Genomic DNA, 17,915 nt, shown 5'->3' on the forward strand with positions numbered 1-17,915 from the left:
AATAAAATAATATTATTGAATAATCTGTAGCAAAGTGATAGTGGAAACTGATGAAATGCTAATGAAACTTCCAATTATCATTAACGATCAACAGCATAATTAAAGAATTATAGATTAGAAATTCAATGTAGAATCTCTAAAATATACTAATAATTTAATAATAATTGCAATTAGTTAGTTTGGTGATCAGACCTTAACAGATCATGTTTTCTGAATATATTGTGTATTTGCTTATATATGACAGCACCTATGTAAAATATAAAATATTATATAATACAAGTGCTAATTGCTTCCCATATAAAAAAAAGAAAACATCCAAGCTAGTTCCCCTGATTCCCTTTAAGCCCGTAGCACAATATAAAGAGTACAGTAGCAGCGCGCGCTCTGGCGAGTTAAACGGCAGAAGCACAGGGAGTTTTGGGAAACCGTGCAGGAAGACATGCACTTGAACCTTTTGCATTTTTATTTTTAACCCTCCGTTTGCGTTCATTCGTTGTCCTTTCTTTTCATCCGAGTGTCGTTGCGAGTCGTCAGCACGCAAAGATAAGATTTTTTTGCTTCATTTTTCGTCAGCATGTGTCATGTCATCATGAGAGCTCAGACGACACGCGCCAGCGAGTTGCCCGTTTCCGACAACGGCTCCGTTGCGTCATAAGTCGAAAAAAGAAGAAGAGATAAACAGCAGCAGAGTGTCGTTGGTATAATTCTTGGAGAGACAGTAAGCGAAGAAAGAATGAACTAAAGAAAAGAAAAGACGAGCATCCGGTCATCCTTGTGCTTCTGTGTATCTCCCCCCCCTCCACTCTTTCCCCAGTTGGTTTGGCTCTCGCGCGCTCTTTTGGCGCTGCCGGAGAGAGGTCACGGTTTGCGCGCTTTTTTCCTCTCTACAGGAGTTCCAGCTGTGCCCATGAGAAGAAGAATAAGATTAAAGCTACCAGCAGCTGTAGTTTATCTCTAACAAATCATATCATCGCGTTCTTCTTCTCGCAAGTACACGTTTTGTTGTTTTAAATCCGAAGTAACGGACTGGGATGCCCTGCGCTTGTGGCTGGATATAAAGCGGTCTGCTTTCTTGCTTTGGGGGCGTTTAAATTAGGGGTGCTATTTTTAACTTTATTTCGCACACTATTGTTTTAAGCTTTGATTAACACTGCAGGAGAGAGGGCGAGAATTCCAATTGTTCCTTGACGTCGTTTTGTAAAAAAATTTTTATTTCTAAAGACGGGAAATATGAAGGTGCTTTCCTCACACTTGTGTGGTGTGTGTTTCTTCATCATGTGGACTATAAGGAGCACGTCGGTGCTCGACGTGTCTGGGACGCATCAGGGAATCCCTCCTGCAGTGTAAGTTACAACTTTGGTCTCTCTCTCTCTTAAAATAATATTCGAGCATACCTAGGAAGGTTTAAACCAAACGCACAACAATCACAGAGGTGGACCCTAAATATATCAAACATATGAACATTTAACAAAAGAGAAGTTTGCAGGAATGATACTGGAAGAACACCGGTCTTCATTTCGAGTGTCCGCTTTATCCCGGTCAGGGTGGTACAGGATCCAGAACCTATCCCAGGAACATTAGTTTCAAACCGGATGGGCCGCCAGTCTGCTGCCGACTATTGCAGAGCACCGTGCTCCCACACATTCACACCTAAATGCTGTTTAGTGTAGCACTCAAACATGCCCACTCAAAGGCACTCAAACATGGACAGAACATGTGTAACCCATAAAGTAATCTTAGCTCAGGATTAATCCGGTTACTCTGGAGATTCTTCCGTGATACCCAGAAACATAAATTCTATTTTATATCATTAAGCACAACTACAAATTACCCCAAATCCTTCACAAATATGAGCTTGAACTTATTTGCATTCAGTTAATTATCCTCCCTCTGCTTGTCTTTGTCTTACATTGTAGTGTGAAGCTCTGGGCTTCGGCATTTGGAGGAGAGATGAAGTCTATAGCTGCCAAGTACTCTGGATCACAGCTTCTACAGAAGGTACACACACAACTTATTCACAATACATATCGATTGGGAGAACATGACCAAAACCATGGTAATCAAATCAAATAATTCACTTTATTTTTGCTGTCTGCAAAAAGAACAATGAAATGGAAGCAGAATTAAATGCAAATTGAAAAGCTTAGCTGTGACCCTGCAATTCTCGTTGATTGATGGAGCTACTTACCGTTACAACTCGCCCAGTCTTTCTAGACTGGGTAAAACATGCTGCTCTCAGTGCTTATACTTCTGCAGAAAATTTTTAGCAAACATATAAAATTCAAATAAGGGCCACTGGGTTAATTGTGCAGAGAAAAGGAGCTTTTTTCTCTCGGGAAGTGCATATTTACTCATCAAAGCAACCAAAAAAAGAGAGCATATTTAATGTGCTCTCTCCAGCTCCCCTTTTTTTATACTTACACTGCCAGTCATAAGTTTCAACAATGTCTATTAACATTTCGTTAAAAGCCAGGGCCTAATATCACCTGTAAGACAAATATAGGTTTACAGTAATGTAATCTTACAGTGTGTGGTTGGCAAAAAGTGCACTTGAATTTTGATGATGCCATAGCCATCTGTGCAGGGAGTCCAAGATAGCCTTGGGAGGGGTGTCACACTTTCTCTTCTTTGCCAATCATGCATGCGGAAGAAGATGGATAGTGCTTTCCTTTGTATGTGTTACCCTGCCCTGTGACTGACTATAGTCAGCATGAGTAGCAGTTCCAAAAGCTGCAGTTTGCACATCTCTCGGTGTGTCTCAAATGGTCACCCTGACCTTCCAGTTGGTAGCTGTCATATGGAAAAAAGTTCACTTGCCTTTCTTAGAATACTTAAGATTAGTTTTTGAGACAAGAAATAAGTCCTTAAATACAGTGAATTAGATATTTGATAGAACACTTGCCTAATATTACTTAATGTCCAGGAGTAAGTAAATTGTATTAAAAACTAAAATTACATAAATTTAAATCAGTCTCTATCAGGACACACACACACACACACACCACAAAAAAACCATTTTCCTTTGCTTTCTTTCTTTAACTATATTTTCTTTGCTTGCTTTGTCTGCGCTCTCACAACTTTCAGATACTGTCTTGGATACAGGTGCATGCTAGTGAAACTGCTTGGATGCACTTTGTAGTCCTGTGACTCAGTGAAATGGGAAATGGTAGTGAGTTGCTGTGAGCAAGGCATTACAGAGTCCAAGGGCATGTGATGGGTACTTATGAATGATGTGAATGACTCTTGCATGAGCTCTCTGCTCCACTTCTAGGTCCTTCAAGCCTTCACAAGTTATTAGTGTGTAGTATTACTGTGAGTGATGGCAAAACAATACTTTCCTGCTGTATTTTTGTATGTATGTCATTTCTGTGTGTATAGACATTTGTGTGGGTTTTTGGACTAATGATGTGAGAACTGTGTGGGATTATTTCTGTAATGGGTAACAAACAGGTGATGGATAGTGGCGAGAGATGAACTAGCGAGAACAGAAAAAAGGTGTGTGTACTATAAGGGATAAAATCAGGACTGAATTGTGATAAATGGGATCTAAGCAGGACTCATTTGTGATCAACAGGATAATAGCAGGATTGAATTGTGATAAACAGGATTAAAATCTGGACGGAAAAGATATAAAAAAGAAAGGATAAAAAGAATTTTTCTAAATTAAAGTACTAAAAAGGGCTTTAGAAATGCAACGTAATGCAGTGTAAAACAACGTTAGGAACTCATTCAAATGCTTATAGATTTTTGCATGAGGTCCGGATCAAAATGCAGATTAGATACAGAATGTATTTCTCAGGTACTACAGGTACTTTGGTGGTTAGGACTCTGACCCTACAGAAATCAATGAGTTATGTAGAATTTGCCATTACAATGCACAAATCTTTAATGCTTTAGACTGTATAACAAGGCAAATCACTTGTGTATTTACTTTTGCATTTATTCATTTAACAAATGTTTGGCATGTCCAAGCTCTTTGTGGAAATTCAGTACCAGTCTTTTTTATTACCATATTACCAAATAACTACGTATGTACAACTTCAGGATTACATACTGAAAACGATTTTTCCACAAATTTTGGATGTTAAAATCTTAATAAATAAGAATGTTGTTGTGCAGGTATCCTTTTGATAAGAAAACCTGTAAGAGTAGCTTCTGTTTGTGATTACGAGAACTTAATAATAATAATAATAATAGGACAAGGTAAGCTTCAGTAGAGGCTTAGAAAGAATATAGCATAAGAAAGAACAATTTTCTGATGAATAAATCCATTTCATGCTGATTGCCAAAAAGAATGCTCATTTGCTCAAGTATGTTACCGTTTGTATAATTCTCAGTGACATGTACATTTACTATCATATGTTTATAATCAATTAAAAGGTAATACTGTCTATCATCTGTTAGGTGTAATATTGCACTCTTGGCACCTGAAGAAACATCCATTTTTATCTACAATTGTCTTCTTGCAGGCTAAGTGTATCTTTTATGCAGGTGAACAGTCATTGTTTTCTGTGTTGTTACATAATGTAATGCTAGTAGAGCTAGTGTGCATATCATTGTTTGCATTGTAATGTACATGCCAGATTCACACTTTGCCAAATTTTTATTTTTATGAAAAGCTGGAGATAAATAAGGATAGAGAAATTAACCTATATGTATTTTTTGAAGCTATATTTGCAGATATTCTCTTGAATCTATGACACCAACGACCTCAGTACACTTGCTCACAATATAATATGGAAAGGTCTGGACCATGGCTGTGAAAAAAAAAAAAAATCCTGTCTTTTCTGTCTATTGTGAATACAAAATGACACATAATGTCAAGGGTAAGGAGTGTTTGCACAGAATGCTGAACATTATTTTCAAAACCCCGATTACTTGCTGTTTCTAACGATGTGTGTTTTATTTCTGAATGATAAATAGTGCCAGGGTGATGAAACCCAGAAAAGTGTGCGCAGAAATCCCTTCGAATTGCACTCATTGCATTAGACAGATATACAGATTAATATACCAAATCTGTGTTTATAGCCAGTTTTCACTGTTAAAGAGTTTTTAGGCAAAAAGGAAATCACGGATTATGTTAGCTATGATTTTACATTGATGGTTTGATTGCATATTCATATCTAGAGACACTCTTGTGCATATAATCTCGCTCTATATCTGCAGGTTTGCCTTCCCCCTGTTAATGCAAAATTCTACATCAGCAAGCTGAAATTGCTGCCTTCATGCTTTCCTCTTATGCCCTCTTTCTTTCCCATTCTTGAATCCCTTGTTCCTAGTTCCTGGTGCACAGGTGCAGAATCTCACTTGTGTTTGTTTGCTAGGGTTAGACTAAGTATTTGACTCATGGTGGTATGTTTTTACTATGTAAGAAAATTGATTTGACCGGAATCTAGCTAAAACAAATGTTGTAATGCTGCACAATAAAAATATAATTTCTACACTTACATTATAAGGGTTTTTGCTAGTTAATATTGCATGCAACATTTTAATTTGATTTAAGGCATAAACATCTTGCTGTTTTTGTCTAATATATAGGTATATGTCTACGTTGTATACAAATAACATTATGGATTATGAAAATGTACTAGACTTCCAGCTTATTAGCCATGAATAATGCTCAATTCTGAAGATGGAGTTGGAAATAATCTTTTAAAACATTCAAGGTTAAATTGATCACTTGCTTAATATTTCCCATACATATTCATTGTCAATGTAGAAATCCCGGTCTCAAATGCTAATGCAATTACTTTTATTAAAAAAAAAGAGAGAGAGAGATGCTACAACCACAGAGCAGTGTTATTTTGCCACACAGTGAGATAGAAATTAACACCTAATGTGTTTCTTCACACAGAGCGTGTACTGCCATATTTACCCTGGATGTAACTGCACAACAGTGGGGATCGCTGAGTGCATAGAAAGAATAATTAAATATAGTATAAAGGAAGCACTAATCATGTTTGAGTATGAATTCATCACTAGAGCTTAAACAGTGTTTGAATAAAACCACAGTTGCTAGCAGTCAGAAAGCTGTCCAACAGTGAAGTGGATATTAGCATATGTAAGTGTCTTTGAATTAGCCATTAGTTGAATCTCCCAGACTTTGCATTTCACATTGCCTGCAAATGGACTGCTGGCATCTCTCTTCAGCTCAGATACACAATACAGTCTAAAACAGATTTCTGTGTCTCTTATTTGTCTTTTCATGTTTCGGGTCTGATAATGATGCCTTATGTTTAGATTGACTGTCTAGTTGTTTACTTTTTAATATACTCATGTAGACTTTCCTTTGTTGTGCAGGTTTATTGTTCTCAAGTTGCATTAGGAGTGGACTCATTTCACTGAATTGCTGCACATGCAACTGGCTGTCTGTGATGTAAAAGAAAATGCGATTTATCAGACCAGGCCACTTTCTTCCATTGCTCCATGATGCAGTTCTGATGCTTACATGACCATTGTAGGTAGTCTGACTGGTCTTTGGCTATGCAGACAAATACACAGCAAGCTGCAACTGTGCTACTGTGTGTCCTGACACCTTTCGATCATAGCCAGCATTACCTTTTTTTTTGCCAGTTTGTCCTACAGAAGCACCTCTGTGGCATTGAACCAGACAGGCTAGCATTTACTCATAAATAAAAGCTGGGCCACATGCATAAATGAACCTTGGGTGCTTATGACTCTGTTGCCAGTTCACTGTTGTCTTTTCTTGGAACAGTTTTGGTAGGTATTAACCACTGCCTACCAGGAACACCCTATAAGACCTGCTGTTTGGAAGGTTGTCTAGCCATTGCAATTTGGCCCTTGTGAAAGTCACTCAGATCCTAATTTTTGCCCATTTTTCTTGCTTTGAACACATTGAGAACTGACTGTTTGCTAAGCATATTTTTACAAATATTTAAAAAAATATAATGAGTATATAAAAACAAACAAACAAATATTAAAAAAAAAGTGCTGTTCCAGGGCATCTGGCATAAAACCTGTGTCAAAATCAAATATACTGACTGGATGATCCATTGTGGTGACCCCAAACAGGGAGCAGAGAATGCTTGTTTTTTAATAGTAAATAAATATATTATTTATACCAATTTTTAAAAATGCAACGCTACTGTATTTCTGACAGTTTAAGAGCAAAGCTATATTGTGAAAGCTATTGTCACATCAGTGCCGTAATCATCGTTTCACTCCAATTCCCAGACTGCATTTTGGCCTCTAGACATAACCACCATGGACTACACTACTTAACACACACTCACCCGATCAAGTTCACCATGTAGTGATGTAGGACAGAAGATCTTGTGAGATCATTGTGGAAGGGATTGGATCCAGTGGGCAGGTGGTGGAATTGCAGGAATGGATGAATTGGGAGGTTGAGTAGTGAAGAGAAGATGTGGAGCATTCTCTGGGACATGCTTGGAAAATTTGCCATAGTATGCATAGATGACATTCTTATCTACTCCTTGCCCAAGAAAACCCATGTCACCCATGTCAGAAAAGTACTGGCATAACTTATAGAGTATCAACTATTTGTCAAAGGGAGAAATGTGAGTCAAGACAAGATAGACTTCTCATTAACCAGGACAAGGTCAGTGCTATAAGATGCTGGCCCATACCCAGTGTGGTCAAGCAACTGAATAGGTTCCTAAGGTTCATCATTTACAAACAGAGGACCACAACATCTTTTTTTCACTACTCAACCTCCTGGCACCCTTTGCTACATCCTCCCGGATTGCCTCCTTTTACAACGAAAAAATTAACAAAGTCTGCCAGATCTTCTCTTCTACCCTAATTACCCCTACATTACACGACCAGGATTCCCCTTCACATTCATTGTCACACTATTCAACCCTGGCAACAGAAGAGATCCTACAAGTCATCCTATACTGCAATCCTACCACCTGCCCACTGGATCCGATCCCAATCACAGTTATCCCTCAAGACTTTCTGCCCTTAATCACTACAGTCATCAGTGGCTCCATAACATGGTCATATACCAACTACCTTCCAGAGAGCAAGTAACCCTCAGAAATCAGCAACTGCAGAATAGTTTTCACTTCACAATCAGCTGTCTATATCTCACAGAACAACCTCCAAGATCCCAACCAGTCTGATTTCAAAGCAGCACATAGACTGCTACAGAGACTGCCCTTTTTCTGTTACTGACAAACTGCATGCTACTAGAACAACCCAATTATAATCCGTCCTCATCCTCCTCAACCTTTCAGCAATGTTTGACACCATCAACTACAAGACTTTCTTGTCCACCCTCAAGAGTCTTGGAATTTGTGAAGCAGTGGTTTTCTTCCTACTTGGAAGGTGGATCATATCAGATAACATGGAAGGGATAGACATCCGGTCCATGCAGACTCTCTAAGACTGAGTCCCACAGTGCTCAGTACATGGTCTTCTTCTTTTCTACCTTTATATTCACTTACTTGGGGAAGTGAAGTCTCTCAGACACCACTGTTTCTGCTCAGATCTCAGTATGTCTGGCAGACATATCTCATGGATGGCAGTTCATCACGTGAAACTCAGTACCAGCAAAACCAAACTGCTGTTCATCTCAAGTGATTCCCCCATGTCAGGAACTTAAAATCTCTCTGGACAACTCGTTGATCTCCCCTTTTCCACTGCTCACAACCTTAAGGTAACCATGGACAATCAGTTGCCTTTTTCTTTGCATGTTGCAAATTTGACTTGCTCATGTTGGTATCTCCAAACAGGCTACTCAGGTGCTTGTTTAGTATCTTGTAATTTCAAGACTGGCCTACTGCAACTCGCTGCTGTCAGGCCTACTTCTGAGCACAATCTGACCTCTGCAAATGATCAAAAATTCAGCTGCATAGATGGACGTGAATAACATTTGGACACCACTCCATTGTGCTCCGTCCACTGGTGACCAGTAGCTGCACACATCAGATACTGATACTTCCCTACAAAGCCAAAAATGGACCATCACCCTCTTACCTCAATAAGTGACAATCGTCAAGAGGGGTAAGAGTTTTTGTTTTTTTTAATGACCTAGGCTTGGTACATGTTGCACAAACATTTAACTTGCAAGTGACACAGACTTTGCTTGCACACTAAAGTGTTGCAGACATTACAGCAGTAGGATATGAAGTACTTGGTCACTTTAAACATTCAGCCTTGGCATATTCTTCTTAGTTAGTCCTGCTTAGTTAGGTGTTGAACAAGTCCATTAAAATATTCCAAGAAGAGGAGAAAGCATGTTGGAATAGTTTTTCCTACATGCTGTAGTGCTGCTCTGAATATTTTAAACATACAAGTAAATTCCAAATATAGTTCCATCTCCACTGGTCTGTGGCACCTTTGATTGCGTTATACCAAGTACCAACTCACTGTGTTACTGTTATTAGGATCCGTATCAGAGAGTGTCAGAAACCATGTACTCATAATCCTTCTCAGTCTGAAAAAATGATATTGATGGATCCTCAGTAATAACCTCAGATATTTTGTTTTCCTGGGCCTTTTACTTCCCTCTCAAGTATACTGCCAGATCATTTCCCATTTCATTCTGACCTTCAGCTCACAATTCTGTCTTGTCCTGCACCAGCTGAAACTTGACCACCACTGTATCGGAAATCTCTCCCATTTCAAGGTTAAATCAGCCCAGGGCCGATGAACATCAGGGAGGAGTGGATGCAGTATGTAAGTGTGTGTGTGTGTGTGTGAATAGAAGGAGAAACAGAAGACAGCTTAATCAATATACTTCTAGTTTCCGCTTGTTATGCAAATATATGCACCTCAGAAATCCAAAGTTTAACTGCATGTAGAGCTCCCCGAATTAAACATAATTCAAAATGGCAAAATAAATAAAAACACTCTTATTGCCTTCTAAATTGCTTAAATTTGCAAAATTTTAAAAGGTTTGGTTGCAGTGCTTTATTTAACAAGATTCTGACCAGAATAATTGCATCTTATTTTCTAGCTTTATTTGTTTACAAACCAAATGCATTATCAGGGCATAAATGGTTGTTAATGAGTAGAAACATTTTTCTCTCTGTCTTCAATTCCCTGTCTTGGGACATGTCACAGGCCCCAGCATGACAAGCAATTTTTTCATCATATTTGTTTGTTTTGGTTTCTCTATGTGCTATTATACCATATGTCCATGTTTCCGTTTTGGTCCTGTCTCCACTACAAATGCTAGCATTATTCGTTCTAGATCCCAGGATTACTAACAATAAAAATGACATTGAGTTTATGCATTTCTCTTCCACTACTCTATTTGCTAGCACCATATAAGGATGCAGCAACATGGAAAGCGAGTTGTGAGACATTGCAGAGAGATGACAAGATGTGACTCATCCACTGATATTCCTCTACAGTTAATCCATGGCCACCGGGATAGCTGTTTCTTGTTGTTTTATCCTTTACCTGTCTATTAGTATTACTAATATAGGTATGCTATTATTATATGCTATTAACTTGTCTACCTCTGTATTGACCCCTGTACTGTTGTTAGTCTATGGTCCCTGGATACCCAAAAGATTTATACTTAACACAGTTGTGGTGTGCCTCTTAGCATATGTTACACTGTCAAACAAACATATGCAAATATTTTGAAAATGAATTATTAATTTACTAATAGCATGATTCAAATTATTTAGAAAAACTATTCACTACTTTTTTGAGTTCTCATGTAACAATATGAAAAATTAATGAAATAATAACACAGATCAGCATCTTAGTATAACCCAGTATTCCATTGTATCTGCTCATAGATTCTCATTTTGCTAGAATGGACTTTATTGAGGATGAGAATCACTCAAACTCACTATATGGTGTGTAGACCATGATAAACCAATATTCAGTCTGTAAAATCTGCTGAACATGGCACTACTTGACAAACATCCACAAGGGACACTCCTTCAAGTGCTGCCCAAGAGGTGACCATAGTTTGCATTTAATTTTTTAAAGGAAGAATACTTCTCATTCCTTTGTTTAAGAATGCGTGTGCATTTTACCTAATGGGCTAACCTCACTTTACATTGTAGCAGTCTCTTCCACATGGCAGTCGACAGCCTGGACTGGGCTCACCTGGGCACATTCTTGTCTGCACAAGCTGATGGTTGGTTTATTAATATACTGCAGAAACGTTGTCTTTAGCAGGAATACTTGGTTTGGCCAAAGTGTGACGTGTATGAAGGATATTTTGTGCTGCAACATACTGTATGTAGATGGAGCTTACCAACCTCACAAGAATGTGACTGACCCTTGGTAAACATGCCAGTATATTAGATTATGTCATTTCCAGTTGTGTGGTCTGCTGTGCCATAGTGAGCCTTGGGACTGGGAGTCTGCTCTGATGCATAGTGGCCATGGGGGCCTGTCCATAATAGTTGTAGCTCAACACCCTGGTTACATGTGTGACAATTTCATATCTACATCCATAATTGAGATGGCAGTCTGCTCACAAGACACCACATGTGTAGCTTACTATAAGTTGGGTATTCTGTTGGGTATCTCCATAGAACTACAATTTTATGCATCACCATAAAAGGCTTTTGTTGCCCCTGTGCATAGGGTAATGTAACTCCATCAATTCCCCTCTCTTTGTCTTTATTAGGGCATTTCTTATTTTAGACAAAGGACTGTATATGCATGCAAGGAACATAGACATGTATACACATATTCTAGCCAAATCTGTTGATTTTTTATCCTTGCATGTGTTTTTTCTTGTTTTCCATAATGCCATTTATTGCAATCCCTAACAGAAATGTAAGGATAACAATTATATTCTACACTACAATATACATTGACCAAAAACAAAAGTCTGTGGAAAAACATGCTCCATATTGATAAAACAAATGCATTCAAAGGTCAAAAACAACAGTTAGCTACGGACAAAAAAGATGGAAAAAAGGTAAAACATCTTCTAAACAAAAAGGACAACCCATCCTTATACTTGGATTGAAATCTGCCAGGTGTCTGTTCGTGGCTGTCGCCGCATGTACAATCCTCCACTAGAGTTCAACTGTCAGTTTTGTGAGGCAGAAGATTGTACAGACACTACCACCTGCCTTTTTAGGGGAAGTCTGTGCCAAACAGTTCAGCCCATCTTGTAAAAATCACCCCATATAGCTCCTGTAAGTGTATTTTTTATAAGTGTATTTATTCCCAGTTGTGAAAGATAAAAGCCACTCTTCTTCCTACTGCTAGACTCCCACATTAGTGGCTACTTTTAATGATCTGTGTATTTGAATGGGGTCCATACAGAATAGGGGCTTGACAAAATCCGGGTGGAATTTTTTTTGCCTTTGTATACATTTTTATCAACTAGTTGATTTTGTGCCACGGTGTTTAGTGGTGGTTGGGCGGCTTTGAACATCCTAAATTCAACCTTTTTGATTGCAAGCTATCTGAAGAGGGAGCTGAACTGGCGAGAAAAGTATTATTAAACAAGATAGTCAAGGTTGTGAAGCTATATCCTTTCTTTGGAAGGTAGGTTTCTTTCAGGAATGGAGATAAAAGATAGAGATAGAGAGAATGGTGAAGTACCGGGTAGACTAGTCCCTTTTAATGTAAAAAAATCAAGCTGTTTGTCCAACCCTATGCCTCTATACCTTCCAGGTTTATAAGCCTTTGGGCTACTGGTAGATGAAACTCCATGATTCCTTAGGACACCAAGTCACTATCCAGCAAGTGTCAAAATAGACCAGCTAAATTCTTCACACAGATTCTAGAGATTGGTGTGAACTCTACAGCATTTCAGAACTCTCAGTTATTATTCTTCCATCAGGAAGGCATAAACCAGATATGAGTTTATGCAGTGCCACTGCTGCTATTTTCCAAGTTGAAGAAGTAAGCACTGGGTGTATTCATATATTTTAGTGATACAAAACTGGACTGCACTAGAGCCCCAATTACTTTCTCATTTTGGAATAGAGCTGATTGTTGCATTTTGTCTTTAAAACATTGTTAAAGGCAGGGTTATCACTTTCAGCCAAATAAGTTTTATGTTCAAGTCCTCCCATAGTTTCCCCATCTCTTAATAGTGGAAAGTGTTGCATATTGCTGCCATAAAATTTTCCACCAAATTCATGGTTTTAGGAGATAATAATATACTACAATGAAAATGGTGATCAGTAAAGCCTAGTTGATACAACAGTTTATGACCCTGCAACAAAACTCATTAGATATATAAAACCTATTGAGTCTTGCAGCACTGACATCATAACCTTTCATATTTGTCCAAGTGTACTGTTTATCACTTTCATGCTTAAGTCTCCAAACATCAGAGAGATCTAATTTGGCAACCAGTTGTGAAAGAGCTGACCGCAGATGAGATTCTCACGCTGTATAAAGTGTAGAGACTTTTGTGCATTGTACTGTCTGGAAATTGTATATTATATATATTTCATATTATGTTTGACATTTATTTTAATCAACAGTACACTGCCCTTTACTAATTCTACTGTTGACACATTTATTCCTAGAACATATGTAAAAAAAAAAAAAAAAAGATTAAAAAACTTGTTCCATGACTAATAGTACACTCACCTTTCTACCATATTCCATACCATATATGGTTACTATATGCTTCTAACAGGAAGACAGTCTGAACACAGCTCACTTTTCTTTAAATCTCCCTCTATAGAGTCATAGAGAGGATAGAGAGGAAAAAGAGAAGGACAATCTTTGAAAAATAGACCGAACACCATGGGATGCCTGGATATTTTCTTTTATTTGATTTTAATTTCAGGATGTTCCTCACTTGATGGTATTTGAGTGCATTCTGTAGTGAGGTCTTATCTTGATCTTATGAGGTAGATCATTGGTTATTGCATTTGACTACTAATTTGGAAGGTAGTGAGGTCAAATCTCTGGATTGTCAAGATGCTGTTGCTGGGCCCCTGAGCAAGGCCCTCAACTACTCAGTTGTAAAAATAAGATAGGATGTCTGCCATATCCCATAAATGTCTTGAACAAAAAAATCTATTGTTTTCACCTGTTTTCTGTCATCTCTCTGTATCCATTCAGCTGATCCCGTGAGTAAAACTCTTCACTCACATGTTCCTCATTCCCACTATTCTCTACATTTATGTCTATCACTATTCTTTACCATTCTTTACTGTACCCTCAGTTTTTTGAAAGCTCAACTGCTTGTGCATGCGAGTGATCAGCATCAGTGTGACATGTAAGATACCTTCTGCTCAGTTGATTCAACCCAAATATTGACTGTCTCAGTGCTTCCTTTCATGACATCCAAATTAGTTTCCTCTAATGTTTATTTGGTGTCTTCATAATGAGAGTTTTCCATGTCAGAATCCTGTGTTTGTGTTAGTTCACTGTGATCTGCTGCCTGCTCATTAGCAGTCTCATTGCTATCTCCAGCTACCTCCAGTGCACTCTTTTTAACTCTACTGCTTTCGGCAACTTGTTCATTGTGTGGGCAGACAGATCTCCACATTTGAGACACAATAAACCTGCTGCAGTTGTGTCCACCATCAACTTTTTCTCTCATATTCAACCTTAAAGGAAATACTGAGCATTTGTTTGGTGGATCTAAGTACATGTACAAGTACCTTTGAAAGGACATTAAGTGTTTTAGACTCTGGCTTTTACATTCTAGATATAGTAACTGAATTTTGCTTGCCAATTTTCCAAAGCACATTAATTTACTCTGTAGAATCTTAAATTAAGCAATAAGGGTGGACAGTTTGGATGGTGAATACAATTGAGTAACTAGGACAGAATTTTCCACGATTACATGACTACTTTCTATGAGCTCATTAACTAGGTTTTCTATGACAAGAAAGACAACTATGGCTTTATTCATGCATGACAGAGACACGATTTCCTCAAATCCAACTTTCAACAGCAAGAAGAACATCTTTAATTGATTTTTGCAGCTCAGCCATACACCTTATAGGCCTTGGCATAGTGATAAGGATGGCATCTCACCAAGAGACCATACTGATTTACGCAAAAAATGACCAAACTAAACGTCATATATAAGCTATTTACATAAAGAAAAAGCAAGCTTTAAGATATCAGAAACTCTAACCAGCAAACCCGGTCTCACCACACACGCTCTCGCATGCCTGCTTCCCAGCATGCACTGAAAGAGAGACTCAGTGTCCTGGGCCTGGGAGTTACAATCATATACAAATTTGCATGTACAAGTGAAATTTGTTTGGCAAAAAAATTTGGTACACCTAAAGAGAGACTGCAGCAGTCTGGCATCCAGAGCGAAAGAGAAGGGGAGAGAGAGAGAAAGAGAGACAGAGTGGGAGGGTAACATGAAATTGTAATAAGAGTGTTATTTTGTTTTGGAAACTTGAGCTTAGGGAATAGTGTTTTAAAACCAGCATGTCACAGACCAGATTTAACCAGCATGGCACTGCCACAGGTCAGAGATACTGATGAGAGAGAGAGAGAGGGAGAGAGAGAGAGAGAGAGAGAGAGAGACACACACAGAGAGAGAGAAAAAAGCAAGCACTATTGCAGTCTCTTTCAGCTACTTCACGAGAACTGCAATTTGCAGGTGCATATATTTAACCCAGAGGATCACTGACATTATGAAATCATGCCTATAAACTAGAGCTCTAGCTCTGTTTTTTAGTCAGTTTGGCACTGATGTAAGCCACTCAGCTAAAGATCTAGATAATAGTAGAGACAGTGTAAAAAAGATTAATATCTTGTCCTGCTCCTTTGTCCTCTTGTCTTTTCTTGTTGCTTTGTTGGTGACAGTTTAACCAGGTGGGTTCGCCAAGCCCTCTTCAGTGGCAGCTCACTGGCAAATCGATTTCATCGTGCTCTGGTCACAGACCATTACCTCCGCTCCTCTCACTCGCCTTCAGGGAGGAATTCTCATTCTCTGCCATTTGTGCATCTCTGAGTGCCAGTCTGAAACCCTCTGTAGGGAAATAGGAAAAAATCCGAATTACAGGTGGACTTAGCTGAAAATGCATTCCTCTAGAGAGATAAAAATTATAAAGGCATTTTGAGCTGTTTGTCTGATTTTTTTTGTCTTATTCATACATCAATGATGTTGATTTTATAGAAAAATTGAAGTGTGTTTTTTTCATCTGAAAGAATGTGTCAGCGATCCCTCTGCAGTTTTCGAGGTTATTTTTTGGTCTGGAATTGCTCAGATTTTGGAAGGCACTTTTGGCAAGACTGCAGTTTGTAATGCAATTTAGTGCAATATAAAATGGTTCCTGAATACCACTTAGAGTAGGGAGGGAAAATGGGTATGTGTGGGAGAGAGTATCTCTGAAATGAGAGGGTGTTTACCTGTTACATGGCAGACAGCTTTATGATGTGCAGGCTCTGTCAGACAGAAAAAAAATCTGACACAGAGCTGATGTGCTCAGACATGACAGGCGATTTAGAGCATCGCCAGGCCTCTCATCAGGTGTGGAGATGAAGACAGAGAGAGGGAAAATGCAGGGATGTGAAGAGAAACTTTTTTTGTTTAAAGCTTCAAACAGAGTTTGCTGCAGTTCCTATGCATTGTTTTCTGCTTGCATATGGAGGATACATTGCCAGTACTGGGTAAAAACATTATTACATGATCATATTATTTATCAGGCTCATTGGTGTCATTATAATAATTACATATTTTTAATGGGTCTAATGTTGGTGCAGTGCTCTAGGGACCCTTAAAGCAGCACTTGCTATTGGTTTTCATATGTTCTCCTCAGGTCCATATAGGTTTCACAGGTTTCCTCACACTTTCTCAAAAACCTGCAGAGATATGGATTTGTGACTCTACAGTGCCCAATAGTTGTGAATGAATTAATGAATGCATGCATTCATTTTCTTGTTTCTTTACTCTTACTCTATGCATCTGAACACTTCATCTCAGCAATTTCAGAGGCTGGAATTTTCATAGTTTTTCTGAAAGCAGCTTCATCTCTCCCCAGCACTTCTATTGGAAATAACACATTCTAATACAAGAATTGAATTAGTAGTAGAACTAAAGAGATATAGAGAGATATAAATGAGAGATGTTGAAGTAAGAACAGTTTAACTCAGAAAGGCACTCCAAACTCCAAATAATGAAAGCTCAGAATTTGTGTGTAATTTTAGATTAAGGGCTCTTATCACATCACATTAACCACTAAAACCCGGAGATTTTATCTCAGCTGCAGAAGAACACAGCATTAGAAAAAAAACCTTTCCTGATTACAAAATCGGATCAAATTCTCATGCAAGCTCTTGTTTTTCCTAGACTCAGTGTGTTGCTACTTACCTTATTTATACACCTGAGCCTCATGAGACACTGGGGTCACTTTACTGGCTGCCTGTTGGATTTATTTATCCATCATCAGCAATCACTTCAGAGTAGCAGTGGATGCAGAGCCTATTCTGGGAACATTGGGCACAAGGCTATCTTTGGAACATTTTCTTATGTCTGTGATAAAAACAAACATCCAGACCCATTAATCCTTGTGATTGTGATTTTGTTTAGTTAAACTGTTCCTTCAAAATCTACCCACTCCAAAAATAATATAAGTGGTACAGTGAGATTGGGATGTTTCCGCTTGTGTTGCTCAAGTGCTTGTTCTGCTGAAACATCCCACTGGAGCTTCTTGGTCCTCTTCTATAACAGGGTGGTCAAGGGGGTGGTGTATTTCTTCTGAAATAGCCCAGTTGATTACAGCTGACACTTTGACCTCGGGTTATTTAGGGGAGTATATCACAATGTCATAGCTATATGCAATAACATACTTTCTGAACATCTGCTAGTGAAACTCTGCTGATGCTGAAGGTAGCACATATGGCATTATGCAGGTGGCACTAAAGACTTCCACTTGTCTCACTCCCAGATTGTCTCTCTATCTGATGCCTTTGTCATTCTAAGTCATCCAGCCTCATGTGATCAAGTTGCATGGGTTTTAGGGACTAGAGATTGCCTTCAGTGGTTCTTGGTCAGTCTGTCAAGT

The 17,915-nt window shown here is 38.5% G+C and overlaps 1 protein-coding gene across 7 annotated transcripts in view; it reads left to right on the top strand.

Moving 5' to 3' along the window:
- Positions 1–384: 384 nt before the first annotated feature.
- cacna2d3a (calcium channel, voltage-dependent, alpha 2/delta subunit 3a) overlaps positions 385–17,915 on the top strand; it is a 199,344-nt gene continuing 181,813 nt past the window's right edge. For all 7 annotated transcript variants that reach the window (XM_058390454.1, XM_058390456.1, XM_058390455.1 and 4 more), the window contains exons 1-2: positions 385–1,343; positions 1,917–1,998. In XM_058390454.1, coding sequence (XP_058246437.1) covers positions 1,231–1,343; positions 1,917–1,998 — 195 coding nt within the window. In that variant the 5' untranslated portion in view covers positions 385–1,230. The remainder of the gene's footprint in view (positions 1,344–1,916; positions 1,999–17,915) is intronic.

Source organism: Hemibagrus wyckioides, linkage group LG05 (assembly GCF_019097595.1).
Source record: "Hemibagrus wyckioides isolate EC202008001 linkage group LG05, SWU_Hwy_1.0, whole genome shotgun sequence".
NCBI lineage: Eukaryota > Metazoa > Chordata > Actinopteri > Siluriformes > Bagridae > Hemibagrus > Hemibagrus wyckioides.